Source organism: Daktulosphaira vitifoliae, unplaced genomic scaffold (genome assembly GCF_025091365.1).
Source record: "Daktulosphaira vitifoliae isolate Bord-2020 unplaced genomic scaffold, ASM2509136v1 Scaffold_2, whole genome shotgun sequence".
Lineage (NCBI taxonomy): Eukaryota > Metazoa > Arthropoda > Insecta > Hemiptera > Phylloxeridae > Daktulosphaira > Daktulosphaira vitifoliae.
Genome location: NW_026099573.1, coordinates 17,425,807 through 17,448,532, shown reverse-complemented (window position 1 = coordinate 17,448,532; position 22,726 = coordinate 17,425,807). Strand labels below are relative to the sequence as shown.

The following is a 22,726-nucleotide window of genomic DNA, read 5'->3' as shown; positions in this document are numbered from 1 at the left end:
ATTGTAATAAATAGTGAATAGTTGAAAAAAATATTTTAAAAAACTATTTGTTTTTAATTTTTTTATAGTTATTAATAGATTAAATTGTAGTGCGCGTTTTTTAGTAAGCCTGCTTTGTACAGACAGCGAATTCATAATATTGATTAGAAGTTAAAAAATAAAGTGAATCTCGGATAAAATAAAATACCTAGATCGTAAATTCTTTCGGTATAATAATTATTAACATCATTTGAATTCTAAAAGTCTTTTATACAAGTATTTTAAGCAATAAATCAATATTACAAACATTTTTAGTAAGTATAAAATGTATAAATCATATTGAAATATAATTTCACGTAATAATTTATAAAACTATTATTTGTTATCAAAGCTGAATATTTTCTTGATAATTAAAGAATTTCATAATTTTATTTATCAATTCTTCTACATAAATCGACGTTTTAATAGAAAAAAATAATGACATTGTTAAAATAATAAATGTGCATTATACATTAGATAGAAATATGTACATTTAATACGATAAAAAGATAAATTTCACCTTATTATAAATTATTTCATTGTTAATAATTTAATTTTTCTTTATCTTACAATTTTTGAAGAAAAAACATAAAACAAATTAATCGATAATGTTTAAAATGGTATCATATTACTTATCTTACAGTTTATCATTTTATAATAATAATTATAAGTATGCCTATTACGAAAAACAAAACCTATAACATTTGTTTTATTAAAATAACCGAAATTCGATCAATTATTTAAACGTTATTCATTTATGCAATTTTAATTATGGTAATAAACTTCTAAAAAAGTAAGATGGTTAAAAGTAATTATTAAATAGAGTTACTTAGAGACAGCGGTGTCATTTGTGGTACATATAACATTCCGGATGAGAATTTGAGGGCAGCACTCGGAACAAATTCCCTTTTTGAAACTTAGACCTAAACTAAAAATATATACCGAGTATCATATAAGTGACGCAAGCAGAATTTTTTTTTTCAGGGAGAACATAAATTTTGTTTACTTTAAAAACTAGAAAATTGCAAGAACTACTATTAACATTTTTATTTTTGACTTTTTAGTTCTTAAACATTTTTACTCCCTCTCCAATCCAGGGAGTTTTACTCTAACTCCTTGGATTTTATTTAAAATAAACCATTGGATTTATTATAATACTAGTCTCTGCAATAACTATGTGAAAAAAAAAAATTAAATAACGCCTATAGATAGAAACCAAATATACAATTTAAGAAAATATATTTGAGGAATTTTGCAACGGAAATATTCGTAGCAGAAATAATATTTTGTATATAGTCAGGAAATATACCTCGTAATTGAAATATAATATTTAAGGGATTTACGACTACATTTTGTCTATAATCGTTAATCAAGATTTATCAATGTTCGAATTAAATTAAAATAAGAATTATAAGATGATAAGATTGTAAGAATTAAAATAAAAGGAAATAAAATTATTACTATTAATAATAACCACCTTGAAATGATAGTTTAGATCTAATAAATTTCATTTTTAAGAGTCTTTTTTACTAATTTGAAATTCTGAAAAAGATTATATGGCCTCCGTGCTAAAATATAGTAAAATAATCACCATCCAAAAAATATATAGTTCCCAACCTGATTGGAATTAATTATGATCTTCTTGAAATCATTTCATTATAATTATGCATGAGAATGACATTTTAATAGTTTTATTCTATTATAAATCATGTAATTGCATCTTATTCTAAGCAAGAAAAAACCCGTAGGCCATTATTTGCGGCCATGTTTAACATTTAATTTTTTACGAAAATTAATGCTTTATCATTAATTGGCGTATAGAAAGATTGCTAATCAATTAAAATTTCATCGTTTTAGTCGAAAATGTTCCATTATAAAAAAAAAAGCTATAAAAATGATAATTATAAATAAGATCATACAATTTTAAAAAAATTATTAGCTATAGGATGGCATAGCTGTTTACATTCAAAGTTTTTAATGTCTATAAAATATAAACTTTAATAATTATTAGCGAAATAAACTATGGTCTTAAAGTTTTGTTTTCAATATTTTTTTATAATTCTTATTTCTCTATAGTTAAATAATTTTAAATACTTATGCAAAAACTAAAAATATTAAAATTGAAAGTCCATATCTGATCTTATAAAATGTTGTACAAGTTGAAAAATGAACCAAAACGTTTATTATTAAAGAGATTATTAAGAAATTGAAACTCTTATTAATCTCCGCGTGAAAATTAAATTTACCATAATCATAATTTTAGAAGTATAAATTTTACATACAAATCTCATATAGTCACATATAATTCATGAACATGTTATATGTATAATAATGAATACACTATAATAGTGTACTTATAACTTGTATGATGCACTTATAAGTAATTACGATTCCCTTTAACAAAATTATTATTCAAATATAGTTTAAGGTGCTATAAAATATGTACCGCCTGCATTTTCCGTTGACACTGTTAAATACAACAATGATTTCTCATTCGAATTGACCATGATATTACAAGTTTTGGTGACTGGATAATAATATTGTGTATATAAGTAGTATGTATCAGTCGGACAAAACCTTGAAAACGGCCATATACCATTTTCGCTGTAATTTCCGTATTTCAATATTAATGTAGATTTACTCTTATGTTATTAAAAAATAACAATAAAAACCAAAAACCGTATTGCCGATTTAATGTACTTTTATAAGATTTTTATGTACACCGTAACCTTCATTTATGAAAAACTTCACTTTCCTTTTAAAGCGCTGCATATTAGTATAATAGATATTAACAACTTAAGTCGAGGTTATCTTAAAGAAATTAAGAAATTATTTTTTCTTTAAAAAAATTATAAATTTAATTATTGTTAAATTATTTAGAGGATTGAAAAGTAATTGTACTTTAATGTATTTCATGGTTTTTATTATATTATACTAAACTATATTACCACTCAGGGAAATTCATTCATTATTCTTACTATCATCTCAACAATAGTAATTCGGTTGATTTTTGAATAGATTATAATGACACCAAAAAATATGTCAAAATATTAATTGAACTAAAATATTACAATTCTCTAATTGAACCATTTCTTTGAAAAACAAAAAGTTCAAAAGTATTAAATTCAGTAAAAAACTGTTCTTAATCTACCATTGGTGTGTTATTTTGAAACAACAATTATTCAATGAGTTATATCGAGTTTATATATAAAAAAAAATTTAATTACCATAATTAACATAAGGGGATGTTTTGAAAAATCTGTGCTTGCGTCATTTTTACAACACATAACTCTTTGCGATTATAAATGTACGAATTACTAATGTAAGTTTATACTTAGAATCTTCATAAAGTTTATTTATATGAACACGAATACTTACACAATTTCTTGAACATCTTTTAAAACTTTCGAACTTATTGAACTTTAAAAAAATTTCTATTAACATTTTCATAAATGAAGCCTTTATTAATAAATAATATATTTTACTTGAAAATTCAATCTTCAAAATTTTGTAACTTACATCGTTTTTCAAATAAGTGGTTCAACTTGTACATCAATAAGTTTATTAGTATTTATTATTTTTAATGTTATATGATCAATCATGTTTATTTGATAAATTTTGACAGTTAATGGTAATATAATTAGTTATAATTTAAATAACTTTTAATAGCATATATTAATAACATCTTCATTTTGAACAAAAATATGTTTGCATAAATCTATCATAAAAAAATCGTGATTTTAAGTTTTAATGTACTCTCTGTGCATTTTATGAAATAGTTAACCGAAAAGTATTTAATTTAATCAGTTGATATTAAAAATATACAAATTCATAATGTTGTATATCAATGGTGTGTACAGAAAAAATATATTGAGTAACCATTACCATGGTCTATATAATAAAACAATATCATACATAGTTAGGGTAACTAAACTTTCAGCAAATTGAACCACAAGATGGTTGAACAATCTGTATAAATATTTTAACTAAAAAAAGTATTTATTTCAATTAAATTTTAAGAATTACTAATTAAATTACTATATTTGAACTAGTATTAATAATTTCTTTATCATTTTAAAGGTAATTGATTTTATTTGCATAAGAATTAAAAAAAGATATATCCATTATATAACCGGCGCACATGCCCGTATCTCCAATAAACCCGGTGGTTTGGTTGCAGAAGAATAAATTTGTTGCACCTGGTCTTAAAAAATTAGCAAAAATGATTTCTACTATGACTATCAACAAATTATTCTGTGAAAAATACAATACAGTTAGTTGCCATGTACACAAACGCTGTGAGCGGCAACGAGTGTTTCAAAAAGAGAACCAGGTAAGCCAAATTTTTTTGACTTGCATATTTTTCGATGAATAACCATAGTGTTTAACAAGTTTTTATTAACGCCTTCAGTACGTAAATACTTTACTGGGGAAAGTAAATAGATTTTAGAGTAGCTGCAGCCTCTTCAACCCTCCTTACTACACAACAGATTTTTAAGATGGCTTAGTTTAAATTTTATAAAATACACTAGCTAATATTTATAATATACACAAAAAAACTTTAATTTTGACTCAGTGTGCTATAATATATATAAACGTTTTTGTATAAGTATAACTATTCTAATGATTTATTATTTGTTACAATTAATAAAAATAACTCATAACAGAATTATATTAAGTTCATTATTTTCGAAGTACAATTTTTTATAAATTTTTTTTGTACTTGAAATTTATATTCCTTATGAAATGTTTTCTAATCTCATTTTCTTATATCTGATGGGATATTTTATTCATTATACATTTTTTGTAACAAAGTTAATAATTATGAGTTCACTACGCCTCGCCATAAAACTGGGCTCGAAGAGATGTAGTAGATACCTTATTTATGGATAATAATTTATTTTTCAATATATTAATATGAAACGACATTGCGGTCTTAATCAAAGCTATTTACTAACTTTATAATCTAAGATTACTTAAAATGTATAGTTAAGATAATGATACACTACGATAGTGGGAAAGTTGTAATGAACAGTCTTCAAAACTTATATACTAGTAAAATTTACATAAATTAATAGAACATTTTCAATATATCACATAGTTTTGAGCGATTTCTTTTTGAGTGAATATTGTCATTTCTTTAATACTTATTTACACCGATAATAATACTTAGAGTTATGTTTTGCATTGTTTATAATTTGTCAATTCAAAACTTGTTTGCACAGCCTCTAAATTAGATACCGTGGGTATTATATCAAATTGGCTACATAAATTACTAATAATTTATAGAAATTAAGAAATCTTTATTGCATGATAATAAAACTGTGTCATTAACAAACATAGTTGTTGAAGTTTTAGTGATGGTTGGTGTGTCAGTTGATTTATATAAATTTAATAACTTTTTAACTTTGTTAGTTGCTAGTATTCGTTTGATGAATGACTACTACTCGAAAGTTTTAACACCAACTGTACTTTAAAAAAATGAATAAATCTTATATGCTAAATTTTAAAACATGACTTTTGTTGGTTTTTGATTTAATTTTTATTTGTAATAACTACAACTAGGTAACTAAAGAGGTTTAATTCAAATTACACAATGATATACATAATATTATGGCGTTCATTCTAAAAGTAATCCAAATCATTAAGTATATCTAATTATTGTTTGTACAAATAAATCTACATGTAAAAATACGTCGCCAAGTTATTATAACACTATGTAACATGTTAAGTTTTCAAAGATTTTTCTGAGACAACTAACATCTCAGTTGACGTCTAACGTCCGGTTTAGTGAAATCACAACAATGATATCTCGTTTACGTCACCGCATAACCACTTTGTAATGTTTATAAGAGGCTTAATACTTCTATGTAAAGCTACTTAAATTCTATGTTCATTTTGAGGTCGTATTTTCTTCATTGTAACTTCATTTGATGTACAACATTTCTGAGGGACGAAATAATATAGCTTTCCAATGAAATATTTTTAGAATGAATTATTGAGTTATTTCAAAAGCACCAAGAACTACTATTTACTATTGTAATTAATTTAGTATGATTTACTGTATAATGGGGAGGCTACAGTGATGATGTCAGTGACCTCATCAGTGTAGCCTCCCCTTTATACAGTGTTTTAAATGAAAGTAAAAAAGTATATCAGTTAAAAGGAATATGTATATACCACTTACAAAGAAAAAAAAATTAATAATTCATACTTTTTTCGAAAAGTTATAGCAATATAAAATCTTATATATCTACTACTATTTAGTAGTATACTTTTTAAACGTTGCGGCCATTTTATAATAAAAAATCAGTAGGAACAATTTTTTTTTAATTATAGTACGTAACATAAGGTTATATTTATCATATGTTTAAAGAACGCATTATTATCGGAACATTTTCAAAAGTTAAATTTTCATACAAATATTCCTATTTTGAATCCTCCTTGGGCAGATATAGACTTTTAAAAGAGTAAAGAAATTTAAAAAATATATATATACCAAAAAAAGAAGGATATATGTAAGGTATTTAAAAAAAAAAGTTACGACAGTTTTAAGAAAAAAGTTTTAAAAATGTCGACATTTATCGATTTTAAAAATCAAGATTTTTGGGATGATTTTTCTCATTTTCAGAGAAAAAGGAAAACGTTTTCAACTTTATACGACGATATAAATATTTATACGACATAATCTTTTGGCGTATGGTTAAAAAAAATCGGTCCAGTGAGAGCTGAGAAAAAGTGACGACAGAAACATAATAATAAAATTAAAACCTTCTCAGCTACGCATCGAGGCTAAAAGAAGTTACAGCAACAAATAATATTATCCCATATATCATGTAACTTGTCTTATACTTATTTAAATATTTATGAAATCTTGTATGATTAAAGTAATGACAATTTTTCTCATAAAGTGGACAGCGACTCATAGGATTAACCCTTCTACAATTTCAGAATAACTATATTTTTTAAGATAGTTGAAATTTTAGAGAGGGGCGAGTTCAACATAATAAGCTCCTACAAACATTTCAGCGAAATTGCGCTTATGCAGTGTCGTGTAATTTAAAAGATTATTTTTTAAAAATTATCACTTTTTTTATTCTGTTAGTACAGGAAAGATGTAAAAACAGTGAATGTAATAAAAGATTACAACTGAAATATAATATTTCTTTGTTTAATATCACCAAAATATGATTATAATTGTCATGATTAGTAGTAAATAAGATATTTTCCTTCATTATCAATTGTTTTTATAAATAACGAAACGTGCCCATGTTATTATCATTAGACTAGCGCTTAATAATTGTTACAATATGCGATATATGAAATTACATTGTTTTAAAATTATTCTCGCGTACTTTACACTTACTCAGTGTTTATAAGAAATATAGAATTAAACTAACGATTATTGATGAATTCATTTCCTAGTTCTTAGACATATAATCAATAGATGTTTTAATGTATTCTGATGATGTTGCAAAAGTATTGAATTTAAATTATGAGTAATCAAATTATAGATATTATTATTATTATATAACACACTGTTGTAGTTACACAAATTTATTGAAAAATAGTAACAATAAGTATTCAAATTTTAATAAATTGTTAATACGAATCAAACCATATAAATTACATAAAAATCAAAAATATTTTGATAACTGCAATATACATATGTAACAAAAAGACGTTACAAAAAATGAGCCATTAATCTGTACTTGCATAGAGGTTGGGTACCTTAATTACCCAGTTAGTTGACCGATTTACATGAAACCTGATAGTTTGATGTTACGGATTAGCCACATATGAATATATAAATACAATTTAGCGCATTGACGTCAAAACATGGACGTATCACTACACGTGAGAAACCATGTGCTTAAGGGTTATGCCGTCATTACAGTGTAACCATGTGTGGAAACGCATCACTGTTAATGGGATATTGAATCTTTTTGACTTAAGAAATGCAACATTTTAGTATAAATTATTTCAATAAAATACTTTATATAGAGTGCATTATACTGTAAGTTGATTATACTATAAAGTAATGAATATAATTCATTTTTAATCTTTTTTCATTGTCTTTCTCAGCTGGCGATTCTTAAATTAAAATATGATCATTCGATATTTATCAGTTCTTTTAATAACAAATTTTAATTAATAAATAAATTGCAATGTAGTATACCAAAAAAGTTGTTAACAGTAATAACAAGTGTACCTCCGTAAAACAATTAACCAATTTGATTTCATTAACTTATTGTATACCATTGAAAATTTATTTAATTTATATTAATTAAGAGAATTAAAAGAAAAAGTAATAGAAATGTATATTAAATAGATATTAATAAATAAAAAAAGACTATATTTTTTTTGAAGATTTCGTAATTTTAGGAGTTTGAAAGTGGATTCAAGAAACAGTACGTTGAATTGTTAATTTTACTTTGCTATTCCTTAATTACAAATCTAGGTTATTAAGTTTTAAACACACAGTGTTTAAAACACCAAAAATTTCAAAATTTACATTGATCTTACGGAACGTTTTAAAATGTTTACTTATGTTTTAAACATGTTTTTTCAAAAATTGCCACCGAGATACTATATAATTTTGCTGTACTGGAGACCTTATTTTCTCTTAACTATTCCAAATTATGATTTTATGAGAAAAAATGCTACATACGTTTGAATTCTATCTTCTTATGACTGTTGCTAAAATTATTGAAATATAGCACTCCCCAGAATTATACTTGATACTTTATACATGATAGAACTGATTATCTAAAATAACTTCTTATACATATTTTTGCAAACAACGTAAGGACACAATATTACCACGCTGTGATACTACAATAATGTTCTCCCTTGAATTATTTCTCGAATTACGTAAGTACATAATTATTCAGATATCATGAACCATTCCGTTTTTAATCGCCTCAAATGACCACCTTAGCCGTCATGGTATACTCTGTATTATTTTCATAATTATGGTGGGCCTATCAAAAAAAGTTGGTCTGAAAACATTTCAGTTGATATTTTGATTATTTAAAATGTAAAGTTTGAAAGGTTGTAATTAAAGTCGTAATATATTACGCGCTAAGAAATACATAAATATAGTCTATCATTATTACAGTGTTTTAGTGTAATTTATTTATGCAGGTTTCAACCTAAACCTAAATAATAACATTTTTTATTATACTTGTTTACCTAAAAAAATAGTGAAATTTTTATTGTCGTTAATATTTAATAAAAATCTGATTAAGTCTAATTTTTTTATCATACTTCTATAAAAATATATCAACATTTTAATTCGCTTCAGAGTTTAATATTGCATCCTTATTTTAAATTAATAATTTTATACGCATATTTATTTACGTGTACACAACGTGTTGTTTGATAAAAAAAATGTTGAATTTTTATCCTATAAAAATATATTTACTTCTGTGTGTATAAGTACACATATTTGAATCAGCTTATTATTCAACATAACTGTCTTAATATTTAAATATATTCCATAGACAGGAAAAATAATATTTCTAAATTTGAGGTGTAATAATAATAGTTCTTATGTTTTTTTTTTTTAATATGCGGTTGTACTACGATATAGTTAGCAATATTAATGTTAATATATTAAAGGCTCGGAATCGTGAAATTTTTCAGTATGAGACAAACAAGACAAACGGGTTAAATTGAATGCACAATATTTTTCAAAACAATTCTCCAACATTAATAGTTAATTTATAATTGTTATAATAACAAATTGTATATTATGCATTTTTGATTATTTTATCTAATAGATTAGGTGACTATCACAATTTGTTTTTAACACAGCAGTTTATAATTAAATGCAGTTTATGATTTCGTTTTGTTTAGTTAATAATTTGTCTCTTTTAATAAAAATCTGGACTTATCAAATATTTACTAAGCGCCACAGTAACTCATTACAATTACCACTCTTCTTGTTGAAAAATATATTTGATTAAATTCATGCATATGTTATATGCTTATCAAAACGTTTTCTCCTTTTTTTATTTTGAAATTGGAAGCTTCACATCAAAATTATAATTATGATGTGAAGGCCCCGAAAGAGTCATATATTACTTATTGTTATTTTTAATCCCTTCTCCATTTTCACTGTTTTGATTTTAATTGTATTCAGTAACCTAATTTATGTAAAAAATATAAGGAATTATGTTTTACCCATTATTAAATACACGGTTTGTGTCATCTTTTACTTGGTACTTTGTGAATGGGTATTGATAAATTAAACATGATTCTGAGGTAATGACTACCGCTATTAAGCACGAACTATCTACTAGTGTAACTAGTATTGTGACTCACACGAATTAAGTTCGGTGTTGACAACCGGTAGTTTTCATGACCGAAGTTTTCAATATTTGCTTAGTTACGGTTTTAATACACATAGACGCACTTTTTGGGGTCTAAAGGGGACTTAGGCCCCTCAAAAAAAAAAAAAAAAGTATGAAAATGTACAAAGAAATATTTTAAAAAAAGAAAAAAAATAAGTTAGATCCCTCAAACATTTTGTTTATATTGCTCATATGAATGACATCTATGAAATAAGCATGATCGTCATTATAAATTATTAAACAACAACACATCGGCGGTAATCAAAACAAAATATTTTTGTCAAATTGATTTATTCATTTAAATATATGTTATAATACGCAAGTGTTATTCTCATTGACCTGTAGATCATAATAGTGCTTTTAAGATTGATAACTTCATAGCAATATTTTTATAGTGCGTAATTGATCTAAAACACACAATGAATGTTATTTTAATTGACATTAAAACGCTACAAACAATCGGGAGGTGATAAAATAATAATATTTTTTTTTTATTTATGCACGAATTGCGTACTTAAAGTGATTAAAATAAGATTTTTATCCACCGCCCGGTCTTACGACTGTGTCGCGCATAGCTTATCAATTGCGTCGTGTTGTGTCTAAAACAATAACATAGGAGATACACTGCCGGCTGCGACTGAGCATCTTGTTCCGACTCGTTAACGCGTTCTGACCACAGTTTCCTGGTTTGATCATACGCACACACACACACACTATTCATCAAGGTGAACGACTCAATATTAAACTAATACTATATAGTCCATTTTGTGCGATTATTTTTCTTTCTTGCTTTTTCTTTGCAACGGACTACAAGTGACTATCATCAGTTCGTGTACAACCGTTTGGCTGTGAACCCAAGAAATAGTGCGATCTCTTATTTATGTGGCTTTTCAATAACTAATAACAATAAAGGTATGCGTTTTAGTAATTACATTTTCGTTACAATTTTTTTTCTTTTTAATTTTTAGTTTGTAATTATTACTTTTATGTTATCTACTGGTAAGAGAGTGCTTAATTTTCACATTTAGAGTTTTAAATACTTTTTTTAATACATACTTGTAAATTTATTCGTAAGTTTTAGTCCTAATATAATAAAAATGTATTGTAATTTCAAAAATATTTAAATCCAAAATCAATTAGTAGAAATACAATTTTACCTTTTTTCAAAAGTTTTTAATTACTATTATTCAAATTATGTTAACTTATGAGTTTTCAAGAAAATAATGTAGTTTACTCTAAAGTAAACAAGTAAAAATTTTATCAGTGTGAAGTCTTGCGTGTTGATTTTATTTAACTATTGCAGTTGTTTACATATTTTACCTCATGCTAAATTCATAACACGAGGAAGCGATTATATACACCCACGACTTTTACTACAAAATATAACATCGTTATAAACATACTGTTTGTATTAAACCATACACAATATCTTTGTGAATGGTACTTTATGAGCGCTTTACTATAGTGTACATAAAAATACTATGTTGAATCATCCAAGTATAACAGATAGAAATATACTTATATGGGTCTGCACCATTTAATTCAGAGTAAAATATTTATACCTCTGTTTTTAACAAAAATTGAGTTCATTTGGAGTAACGTTGTTTTTAATGAATTTTTTATGAATACATTTACTGTCGCAAAACAAAATGATCATGTCAACTTAAATAAAAGGTTGAGATAAAATACTGTTAATTACTATGACAAATTTTTTTTTAATTTAACTTAAGTTGGCGAAATCAACTTTATAAAAGTTAAAATATTTAAGAATGTAATTGACCCAACTATAATATATTTTATGTGTCGAATATTTTATCTTCGATACAAAAAGCTGAGGAGATATTATTTTACTATGTGTTGTGGTTTTTTGTGTGTATGTTTGTGAACACGGATGCTCAATACTTACTGGGTCGATTTTGCTATTAATATTTCAAATATCACAAACTAATCAATTTGAACTTATCATCTCTAAAAATTGAAAAAATTGGCTTGTTCCTTGTAAATGAGAAAATATTACGATTTTTAATATTAGAAAATTTTGATATTTTTAAAATTTTATTTTTCTTAAAACTGTTATAACGGTTTTTTTTAAATGGATCAAAACAATTTTATTTATTAATACCTTAATTTTACCTTGTATCCCTTTCACTAGGTATATTTTTTTTGAAATTCTAACGATTAAAGGGAATTATAAATAACTTATTTTGCACAAAAAGTTTACTTTTGAAAATGTTCCGTAATTCCTGACACCTTTATTTATTCCTTAAATTAAAGCTTATGTAATATACTTTAAATTAAAAAAAATGTCCTCAGAACCTAAATTCGTGACTAAAATTACTATCATATTCAAAAACATATTATTTTTGTGTGAAAAATCTTAATCATAATTATATTTTTCAGCTATATATTGCTATAACTTTTAAAATAATGGGAGGATCATTAAAATATTTAGTTTATAAATACTGTATACATTTCCCTCTTTATCGACATATTTTTTTTGATGATCTGACTGTTGTAACTTTTTTTAAAAACACTAAACCTATTAAAACTTAATAAGGTATATTAGATACAATAAACTTTCTTCTGGTACGTTTTTTATAAAAATTCAATGAATAACTGAAGTACAGGTAGGGCTTGAAAAAAACCATCCATGCATATAAAATTTTGTTTTTTAACTCAGTTTTTGAAAATATTACGAAATAACTACGTTAGTCATACCTATATTAAATTAAAGCTTTTAAAATGTATAAAAATATTTTTAAAAAAATGTTCCCTTATGAAAAATTGGCCGTAATAGTAAAAAAAATTGTTATGTTTCGAATAAAAATACTTACTTTAAATTATTTTATTTTTTAATTAAGTATTTTCACAAATAATAGGAGTATAAAACTGAATAATGCAAAGAAAAAAGTCATATGACTGGTCTACAAATTGAAAAAAATTTTCATTCATGAATGTGTTAAAGCTTTCATGGATTGTCTTGTTGCTTGAAGTACTTAACGATAGACACATGATTATAGTTGAATTCTGTCGTTTCGTTGAGTATAGTTGCAGCCACCGACTAGCAACTATCACTCTGAAGATGGACTCTGCAATGAGTCCGAAATGTCAGAACTCAACTGTAAACATGGATACATCCTTAAGCTCTTCAAGCAATAAATTTTCGTTTTGTAGACCATCTTAAGAATTAAAATTATACTTTTTAATTAGATTTTTTTTTGCTGATTTTTAAGTCTACAATTAGATTATTTATATTATATTTAGTTTTTGAAATTATTACTAATTAGTAAAAAGCGAATATTTCCACGTATACAAATTAATTCAAATATTATTGATTTTGATTTATTATATGTCAAAAATAATTTTTTAAAAAAAAATAAATTTTTGATTCTTCAAAGTTCATTTTATGAAGTTAAACTTTTTACCATACATTTTTTTGCTCAACTTGCAAGTTTGCAATTGGCATCATTAAATAGAAAAATTTATGAGAATTTGAAAAATGATGTTGTATAGATTGATATGTGGTTATGAAATTATACAATTACTATTAACAGTAAATTTACGTGGAAAGCTCAAAATTTCATTGAAAACATCATTTTTTGATATATATATATCATAATAAATAATTTCAATAGAAATCATAGTAATAATTTTTATGTAGTGCTTGGTGTTCAAAAAGATGCTGCATTTGAAATATTTATATCTTAATTCAATTTTTTTAATAATGCAAAATTAACCAAAAAACCTTAGTTGAAATTCAACAACATATCAGAAAAGAAAAAATCATAATCAAAAATATAGCCCGGTTCGATAAGACCATGGACTAAACTATTATTTTGTTCTCTTTTGCGGATAATAAGCATAAAATTTGACCATACGGGAATCCAAAAAATATTTATGGAATTGAACGTATAGTAATTATAAGAACTTTATATAAGTCAAATAATAATTATAATAAGGAAAAAATCCTAATCAATAATAGTGTTTAGAATTTCCTACCAATTTAAAACAGAATAAATTAACTATTGTATTTTAAATCATGTAGAGTCTCTCATTGAGTCCATGTAAATGATTATTTCGATACCCTTTAAGTTATCTTGTAGAAATATCATTGAATATAGGTTATTAGTATTTAACTATTTTTTAATCTGTTATTATTACATTGGTTCGATTATTTTTAATAACAAATCTTAAAACGAAAACTAAAATGTTCTAATCTCCTATGGATATTGTATAATAGAACCTTTTAGTTTTCAAATGGCGAGATAACTAAGTAGATAAAAATTTGAGAGGGCTAATTTATTATCTTCTTTTTAATATCCTTTTCTAAGTGATATATTAAGGTTTCGTAGTTTTACTAGAACACGACAAAAAAACTAGTCATTGAAAACTCGATCCAATTTTTTTGTAGACCTGAACAACACAAATGTCTGTATGAATTCAACAAATATTTATGTTTAATTTTTAGGTTATATAGAAATTATCAATAAATATATTTGAATTTAACAAAACAGCAAGCAACATTCTGTAACAAGCAGATGTATTATTTGCAGTATATAATTTAAAAAAATTAATGTTTAATTTATTTTAACATGTTGGTAATACCACACTTAATGAAAAATAATACTGCCTACACAAAAAACTCAATATATTCAAGTTATAATGTTAACACTTCAATTATGACCATGAAAATGTATTATTTTTATTAGATTTTTCTATTTATACCGTAGAAAATACTTATTATAATACTTCCTAGAAATAACTTAATATTAAAATTTAGAAATCTAACTGGATTTCAGTAATCAATAGTATTAAAGCTTTGTAGTGAGTACTAAAAGTTAACCTGTAATTTAAAATACTTAAAGCATGTTATAAATCTGATTGATAAACACGTGTTATTATAAATAGGAAGCACCAAGCGCAAAACATTCATCGTGTATAAAAAAAAAATGATGTCAAACTATTATTGTAAAAACCTTATCTTATTCAAATATTTATACGACCTTTTATCTTTTAACAGACCGAAAAAAGTTACTTTTTTTATTTTATAAAATAAAAATATAAGTCAAAAAACGAATTTAAATATTATTAACATGTTAATTTTATTGGCTATACGCAATTAAAAGTTAATGGTAACTATACAAGTAATTGTAGTAATAGAGGTCAATGTTAACACGGAAATCGAAAGAATTATCGTGAAAATACAAATTATTAATTAAAATTCATCACGTCACATTACATTTTTAGCAATGAAAACATTCATGTTAATACATTAGTTCGATATACTAGTCAATTATCTCAATAGAAACAAAAAAGAAATTAACATATAAATAAACGGCTCATTAATCCTCAATTACATAATCATGTATTTTTTGAGATTACTACAACCCATTTTTGCCATTAGTTTGCTTTAAGAGCTTAAAATTTTAACTAAACAATAGTATAAAATTTAAAAATAAAATAATTATTTACTTGATGGAATGATAAAAAAATATGTTGTAAGACTTATGATAATTCTCTAAAGTTATAATTTATATTTTATAATTATTAAATTATAGTGGTTTATTTTATGTTTTAACGAAATAAATCTTTTAAATGTTAGACAATGAATACTTTTATAATAAACATGCTGTATATATAGTACCTATAGTAATTGTAGGTATCATACTTATAATAGATAGTTATAAATTATTTATTATTCTTATCACTGATTAGTAACTTAGAGATGATTAATAAGCTTATAGAAACCTCCATTAGCCGTTTTATACATTAATTATAAATAAGTAGCGGATGAAAAATACTCGTCGTTATAAATACCGACTTAGTCTGTAATTATGTCGATGAAATACAATATCATAAAATAAGTATGATTCTTAACCAAATATTCATAGAGTAAAGTGTGGTAAATATTTGTTTTAATTATCATTTATACCTTGCTATGATTAAATCAAAATTTTTATTTGGATACCAATAAAATTAGCTCTTTAGTTTGATAAAAATGTATTAAATTTATTAATCTATCAATATTTATTCGTATTAAACGATGTTTTAACTCTGATAATAGAAAATTGACATCTTATTTTTATAATATTAAACGCGTTGGATGATTCCGCTAGTGCGATTCATTCATTTATAACTAGTCTTTAGTCACGTACACACTTAAAAACTGTTCGCATAAAATGAAACCTGTTATTATACCAGAAGTGTGGTACTACACTTATATACATACAATTATATACATAAAATGTATATAATTGTATTATCATTATTTTTATTTTTAAATTTATATAACGTTCTATTACAATTTATTATTAATGCTCAAATCATTTAATAATATTTTTAATTCAAAATTATCAGATATATTTAAATAGAATATAAGTGAATAATAATATAATATAACATTTCAAATAAAAATAAAAACTATGTAATAGTTATTATGTAAGGTTATTATGTATTACATTTCTGTATTCTATGGGACAAATTCTGCACTAACAGAGATAGATGCCAAATTATTAATAAAATAGCTATGAATTAAGTTCAAATTGAATGAATTTAATTGACTAAGTACTCATATTTATTTGAATATCTTAGTTTTCATTGATTTTTAAGTTAACTTTAGATTTTTAAGATGTTAAGCTACTTTAACCATGTATCATACGTTATTCATATTTTCTTTATCTGTTTATTTTTATACTTCCAATGCGTATTAAATAAGTTAATTTTTGTAAGTTTCCTTTAAATATTAAAAACATTTTATAATTCATTAAATTTAATGTATTATTAATATAAGCATATAATATATGATAATGAAGTAGCCAAAAAAAAACCTGATTATACATTAATTTTAAGAAAAATATCACATAAAGCTCCCCAAATGAAGCCTGGGTACCTTTTTGGTTTTTCAGAGAAAGTGCATAAAATAATAGCCGTAAAAGACGTAGTATATATCGTCCAATTGATAACACCTTTTTTTCCACCAATCCGTTTGTTAAAAAAAGTTTTTAACCAAGAAGTGGGCTGTACTTTAATAGGCTGGGGGGCGTTAGATGTCCATACTAATAAAAATTTCGGCATAATATTTTTAATTGTCATACTTCCATCTATTTCCCATTCGTTAGCGTTTGGTATTTTATATACTAAGAATGACTTAGGTCGATTGCCGAAAACACTTTTTTTCCAATTATCGCAATTTTTTGGTTTATCGTTAAGAATTTCATTTAGGCTAGACATTATTTTAATGGAATCCTCGGCTTTAAGTAAATTATACACATCACCGAGTCTACAACTAAAAAATCCATATAGACCTAGTTCACTATCACTTCTTACGTCTGATGAATTCAATTTAAACACTGTATAATGACCAACGTTTGGTATATGTTCATTGAAATCGACATCAAATTTTTTAAGTAGTTGAAATTTAAATTTTTTTTCTACAGTTTCTATTAATCCACTCTTTGTCAAATTCATCACTAATTTGAAAAGCTTCGGTGATGGTAACATATTATTGTAAGGTTCCAATTGATTAATTAATTCCGGAAACGATGGTACATTGTTAATGTCTTTTAATAACATTTGCATATTCAAAGTACCTTCTGGCGTTCTATAATATTTTGGATTGAATATAGGACGTTTATTTTTTTTGTATGCATAGTCTATATGCGATGCGATAATATCAAAGTGAATTTGCAATAAAAAAGGATCTTTGTGTAAAATGCTTTGAACTTCTTCCTTAATAAGACGAATTTCCGATGGTTTTCTACGAAAAATGTTGTGAATGGTATCCATAAAATTAATTATACTGAAAATAAATTCTCGTAGAACACCCATTTTATCAAAAGTAAATGTTCGCTGTAATAAATTTGATATTTCTATGTTGCTAAGAAATGTATAAATTTAGTTCAAGATAAAAATTTCTTTAATAGCTAGATACTAAATTTTATAGTGAGCATATTATTATATAGATACATTTAAAAAATACTTAATGTAATAGTAAAATTATATTAGTAGAAACATAATTTTTATGAACTTTTATGATCATCATTTATAAAGGTAATAGATAATTTTTTAAACGGTTTCAACTTTGGTTATTATTATGATAAATTCATAGATGTTATGGTATTCAACTAGGGCCGTAAAACTCTTTGTAAGAGGTGTTATTAAATTTTTTTTGTTGTCTTGAACACTTAAACATAATCAAAGATCTACGATCCAAATTATACTATGCTATTCAAATAATTAAATATTAGAATATATATACTAGAATCGCATATATTTTGCTACTATGAAATATCATAACATTTTATTTTAACATTATTAAAAATATACGGAATTAAAAAATTACATAATCGATTTTTATCAATGAAATTGAAGTCACTCGAAGTAAAATGGTCTTAACATACATATCTATGATGAAATATTCTGCGTAATAAATTCTATAAAATTATTATTTATTACAAATTTATTACAACAAAAAATAAATATCTGTGTTTTTAATATTTATAATTATCCCCAATGGAATTTTGCTGCTGATTTCAAATCTGTTTTCAGATTTGTTCCATTATATCTATTATTTTTGATAAAAATACTAATTAGTAATTAATCAATAATAACACATTTAAAAATTCATGAAAAATTGTTTTAAATTTCAACATTTACGCATGTTTTTTCTAATAACAGCATTTATTTCATTTTTTAATGACGCATCAAGACAAAAAATAACATTTTTAAAATCCTCATGAAATTGTTTAACATATAATTGTTAGATGTAAATAGCCTAAAAACAGGTTAAACTTGCTGTCAAATTTCGCACAACACTATATAACAGATTAAAACAAATTTAATTAAAAAAAATTTTTTTTAGTTTTTTAAGCACTTTTATCGTTTAATTAGTAATTATATCAGAAATAATTGATGTGATGGAACATATCGGAAACAAAATTTAGAATCAGTAGCAAAATTTCAAATAAGATTTGTCTAAATATTATAAGCCGCAAAATTTTATTTTATCTTGTGTAATCTATTTCTTGTATACATTTTCATTAGCTGGTAAAAATACAAACGTTTATAAAGTTTGACATGACTCAAAGTAAAATTAATAAACGCCCAAATCGCTGACAAAAAGGTTATTATGATTTTTAAAAAAAATAAAAATTAACTATTTTTTTATAATTAGAAATAATTAAAGACAAATAGTAAAAAAATGTATTTTTATCATAATCCAAAATTGTAAAAACTATTTTATAGAAATAATATTTGCTGCATCAAATTCTTTTTTAGATTTGTCGAAACATGATAGTCCACTCTGTATATTATTAAGATGTTTGACTATTTAAGTGGGGTTAGCCTTAGAGATAATGTCTGGTGGTAACACATTATTTCACGTTTTTTCAGAGTCATTATAATGGTAGTCCGACTTATTAACTACGTTAATAACTTTATGATCGATCTGTCTTATGAATTGTAAATTTATTAAAAGACGTGTGATGAAATTTATAAAACCAAAATGAGAATTAATATTGAAAGTATACAATTAATTTGTTTTAGAACTAAAAATATTCTTAAAGAGGCTATATTCAACAAAGTTATGACTTTAATTATATTATATGTTACGTGCGTGACAGGGGTAAGTGATATTCAAGTAAATATATTTGGTTGTGGATTTTAATAATTAGACCTCCGTTTTATTTAATGCAAATTAACTTTTTGTTTAATTTATTTTCTCAATGAATATTCAAAATGTTTATTTTATGCATACGTAAAAGGTGTATTGACAAATATTTAAACATTTTAAAAGCGCGTTTAAAAAAAGGAAAGTTATTTTATAAAAAAATAACTGAGCCAAAGATTTATTTTAGAAATATCTTGTAGAATTAGCAATTTTTTTAATATTTACCAAAATGATACACTAAAAAGGTAAAATTATACCTAAATTAAATAAACTAAGATGAGAAATAATTAGTTGGATGTTTACAATAGTTTTTTTTTGCGTTTCAACAAATTAACACGTATTTTAATTATGTTGAATATTATTATTCGTAGAGGTCGTATATATAATAAAATCGCTTGTAATAAACAATAGTGTTTTACGTTAAGACTAAACTTTTATTTGGTAGAAAAGTTCTCATATTTTAATCAAATCATTATTACAGACATTTAAGTAAATTTATGATTATAATAATAGTGTTAGTTTTGTTTATCTGATCAAATAGCTAGTTATTTTTTATTATTTATACATCAATTATTTTTATAAGGATCATAGCTTTATCATATTACAGGGGGAGATTCATTGGTGAAGAAGGTAAATGTAGTAGTATTGAGAAATCACATTAACGGAGTATTATAATTTCTTAATAAACTAATGATAATTAATTTTATTATAGTATAAATTATACCACTACAATAGTAATAGTAATTATTATAAGTTAAGAGAGTGCACTGTCAACTTTTGTATAAATGAATAATGTATGACAGATACTTTTTGTTTCTTTTCATATATAAATTAATACAATTTGTTAAAATTTTTCTTTATTTTCTTTGGATCTCAAATAAAAATATTAGGTACTAAATAGATTATATTTTAAGTCTACAGCCGATATTTATTAAAAAATTGTTATCATTTTTTAAGTTCTAAAAATAGCTTTTCGTCCCTTATAAAAACATTAAAATTACAGTTATTCATCATTTTTCAATCTTTTATTAGATAATAATATTATTAAATAATTTTTTATAGGAAATTTAAAGTACATTTTTTTTTTAGTTAACCCTAATGGTTAGTGGAAATGAAACTAATAAAAACAAAGGTTGTGATAGCCAACATTATGTGGCAGCTGTTGTTGAATATTTTCCAGCATCAGGATCAACACCATCCGAAAAAATAGATAAAAATCTTCCAGTGTATGAAGATATTATAAGTCATGTCAGTCGATACGTAAGTCGCTTGATTTTAATATATTTTTTTTATAAAATTAGAGACTTAAGATAAATAAAGTACGCTATTAAAATATTTTAATGACCAAAAGACATAAATTTAACATTTTTTTCATTTGAGAATTCATTCTGATAAGAAATCATTGTACTTTATTTTAGGATGTAGACATACTTGTTTTCCCGGAGGGTGGTCTCGCGGGAGTAACTCTACCAGATGACAGAAAAGAAATTAGAACATTTTTAACTGAAATACCTTCTCCAGAAAGCAACACAATACCTTGTTTTTCAGAAAATTGTAGTCCGGTTAGTTTCTTCAATTTTACAATTTTAAACATTTTAAATTTATCAAAAAATTAAATAAAAATAATTTGTAATTTCACTTAGGTATTAAAAAAATTGTCGTGTGCTGCTCGTATAAATCATGTATACGTAGTGATTAATTTACCAGAAATAGAATATTGTAAAAAAGAAGACGATGCATCGTGTCCTGATGATTTAGAAAATTACTACAATACAAACGTAGTTTTTGACCGACAGGGAAAAATTGTCGCCAGGTAATAAAATAGTTAAATAACTCATAATTAATTTAACAATTTGCCAGTGATAATGATGACTGACCTGTCTATAAAAAATTATCATAGACATTTTTTATCATAGTATATTTATAAATAGATATTATTATTTTTTTCATAACCAATTATTACAAAAACTCAAAAATATATATTTTAATTTGATTTCGAAAACGTCATTATCCAACCACCAAATTGCACCTCTATCAGGCTTAATAAACATAATTGTCCGAATTAATATATCTACATAACAGATTGAACGCAATATTTTTTTTAAAGTTTATATATCATATATTTTAGGAAGAAGAGAAAGAGGTAAACCATAAAAGAGATGGTTGGATGTAAATTAGGATTGTGATGCGGACTTGGTGTCTGCAAAGATGATGTAGGAAATAGTGTCAAGTGTTGTATTAGGATATAGGTAGCCCACTACAAGTACTTAGAATTAAAGCAAAGGAGATACATCACTTGTTATACAGAGTGTAAAATATATTTTAGTTTTTTATAATAACTCCTTATAAATGATGAACTTTTTATTTAGTTCGTAGCTAATAATATACCAACCTAGATTAAATTTATATACAGTGAACTGATGATTCTAAAAACGTTTGATTCAATTATCATTTTGTTGAACCTTTTATTTTATTATTTATTTACTACCCTTTTAAACTATGTCTAAAACAAATTTGTTATTATTTATCACCAGTAAGAAAAATAAATATATTTTTTAATATTTTATAATTTTTTCGACATTTCAATATATTCATTTTTTAATTTTTTTTACAAAATTTTAGCTTCGATGCGAAGCTGAGAAGGTATTGGTTTTACTATGATGTGTTTTTTTTTTTTTTTTTT

At 24.3% G+C, this 22,726-nt stretch overlaps 1 protein-coding gene across 5 annotated transcripts in view; it reads left to right on the top strand.

Moving 5' to 3' along the window:
* The first annotated feature begins 22 nt into the window (after positions 1–22).
* The window catches only part of LOC126898557 (vanin-like protein 1), a 28,889-nt gene continuing 6,185 nt past the window's right edge, over positions 23–22,726 (top strand). Inside the window, exons 1-5 of one of the 5 annotated variants that reach the window (XM_050672736.1) lie at positions 23–293; positions 4,099–4,351; positions 21,133–21,303; positions 21,462–21,605; positions 21,687–21,856. In XM_050672736.1, the coding sequence (XP_050528693.1) occupies positions 4,160–4,351; positions 21,133–21,303; positions 21,462–21,605; positions 21,687–21,856 (677 nt within the window). In that variant the 5' untranslated portion in view covers positions 23–293; positions 4,099–4,159. Of the gene's footprint in view, positions 294–4,098; positions 4,352–10,998; positions 11,289–19,766; positions 19,999–21,132; positions 21,304–21,461; positions 21,606–21,686; positions 21,857–22,726 lie in introns of those variants that run through there. The other 4 variants (XM_050672737.1, XM_050672738.1, XM_050672739.1 and 1 more) reach the window with 4 other exon arrangements.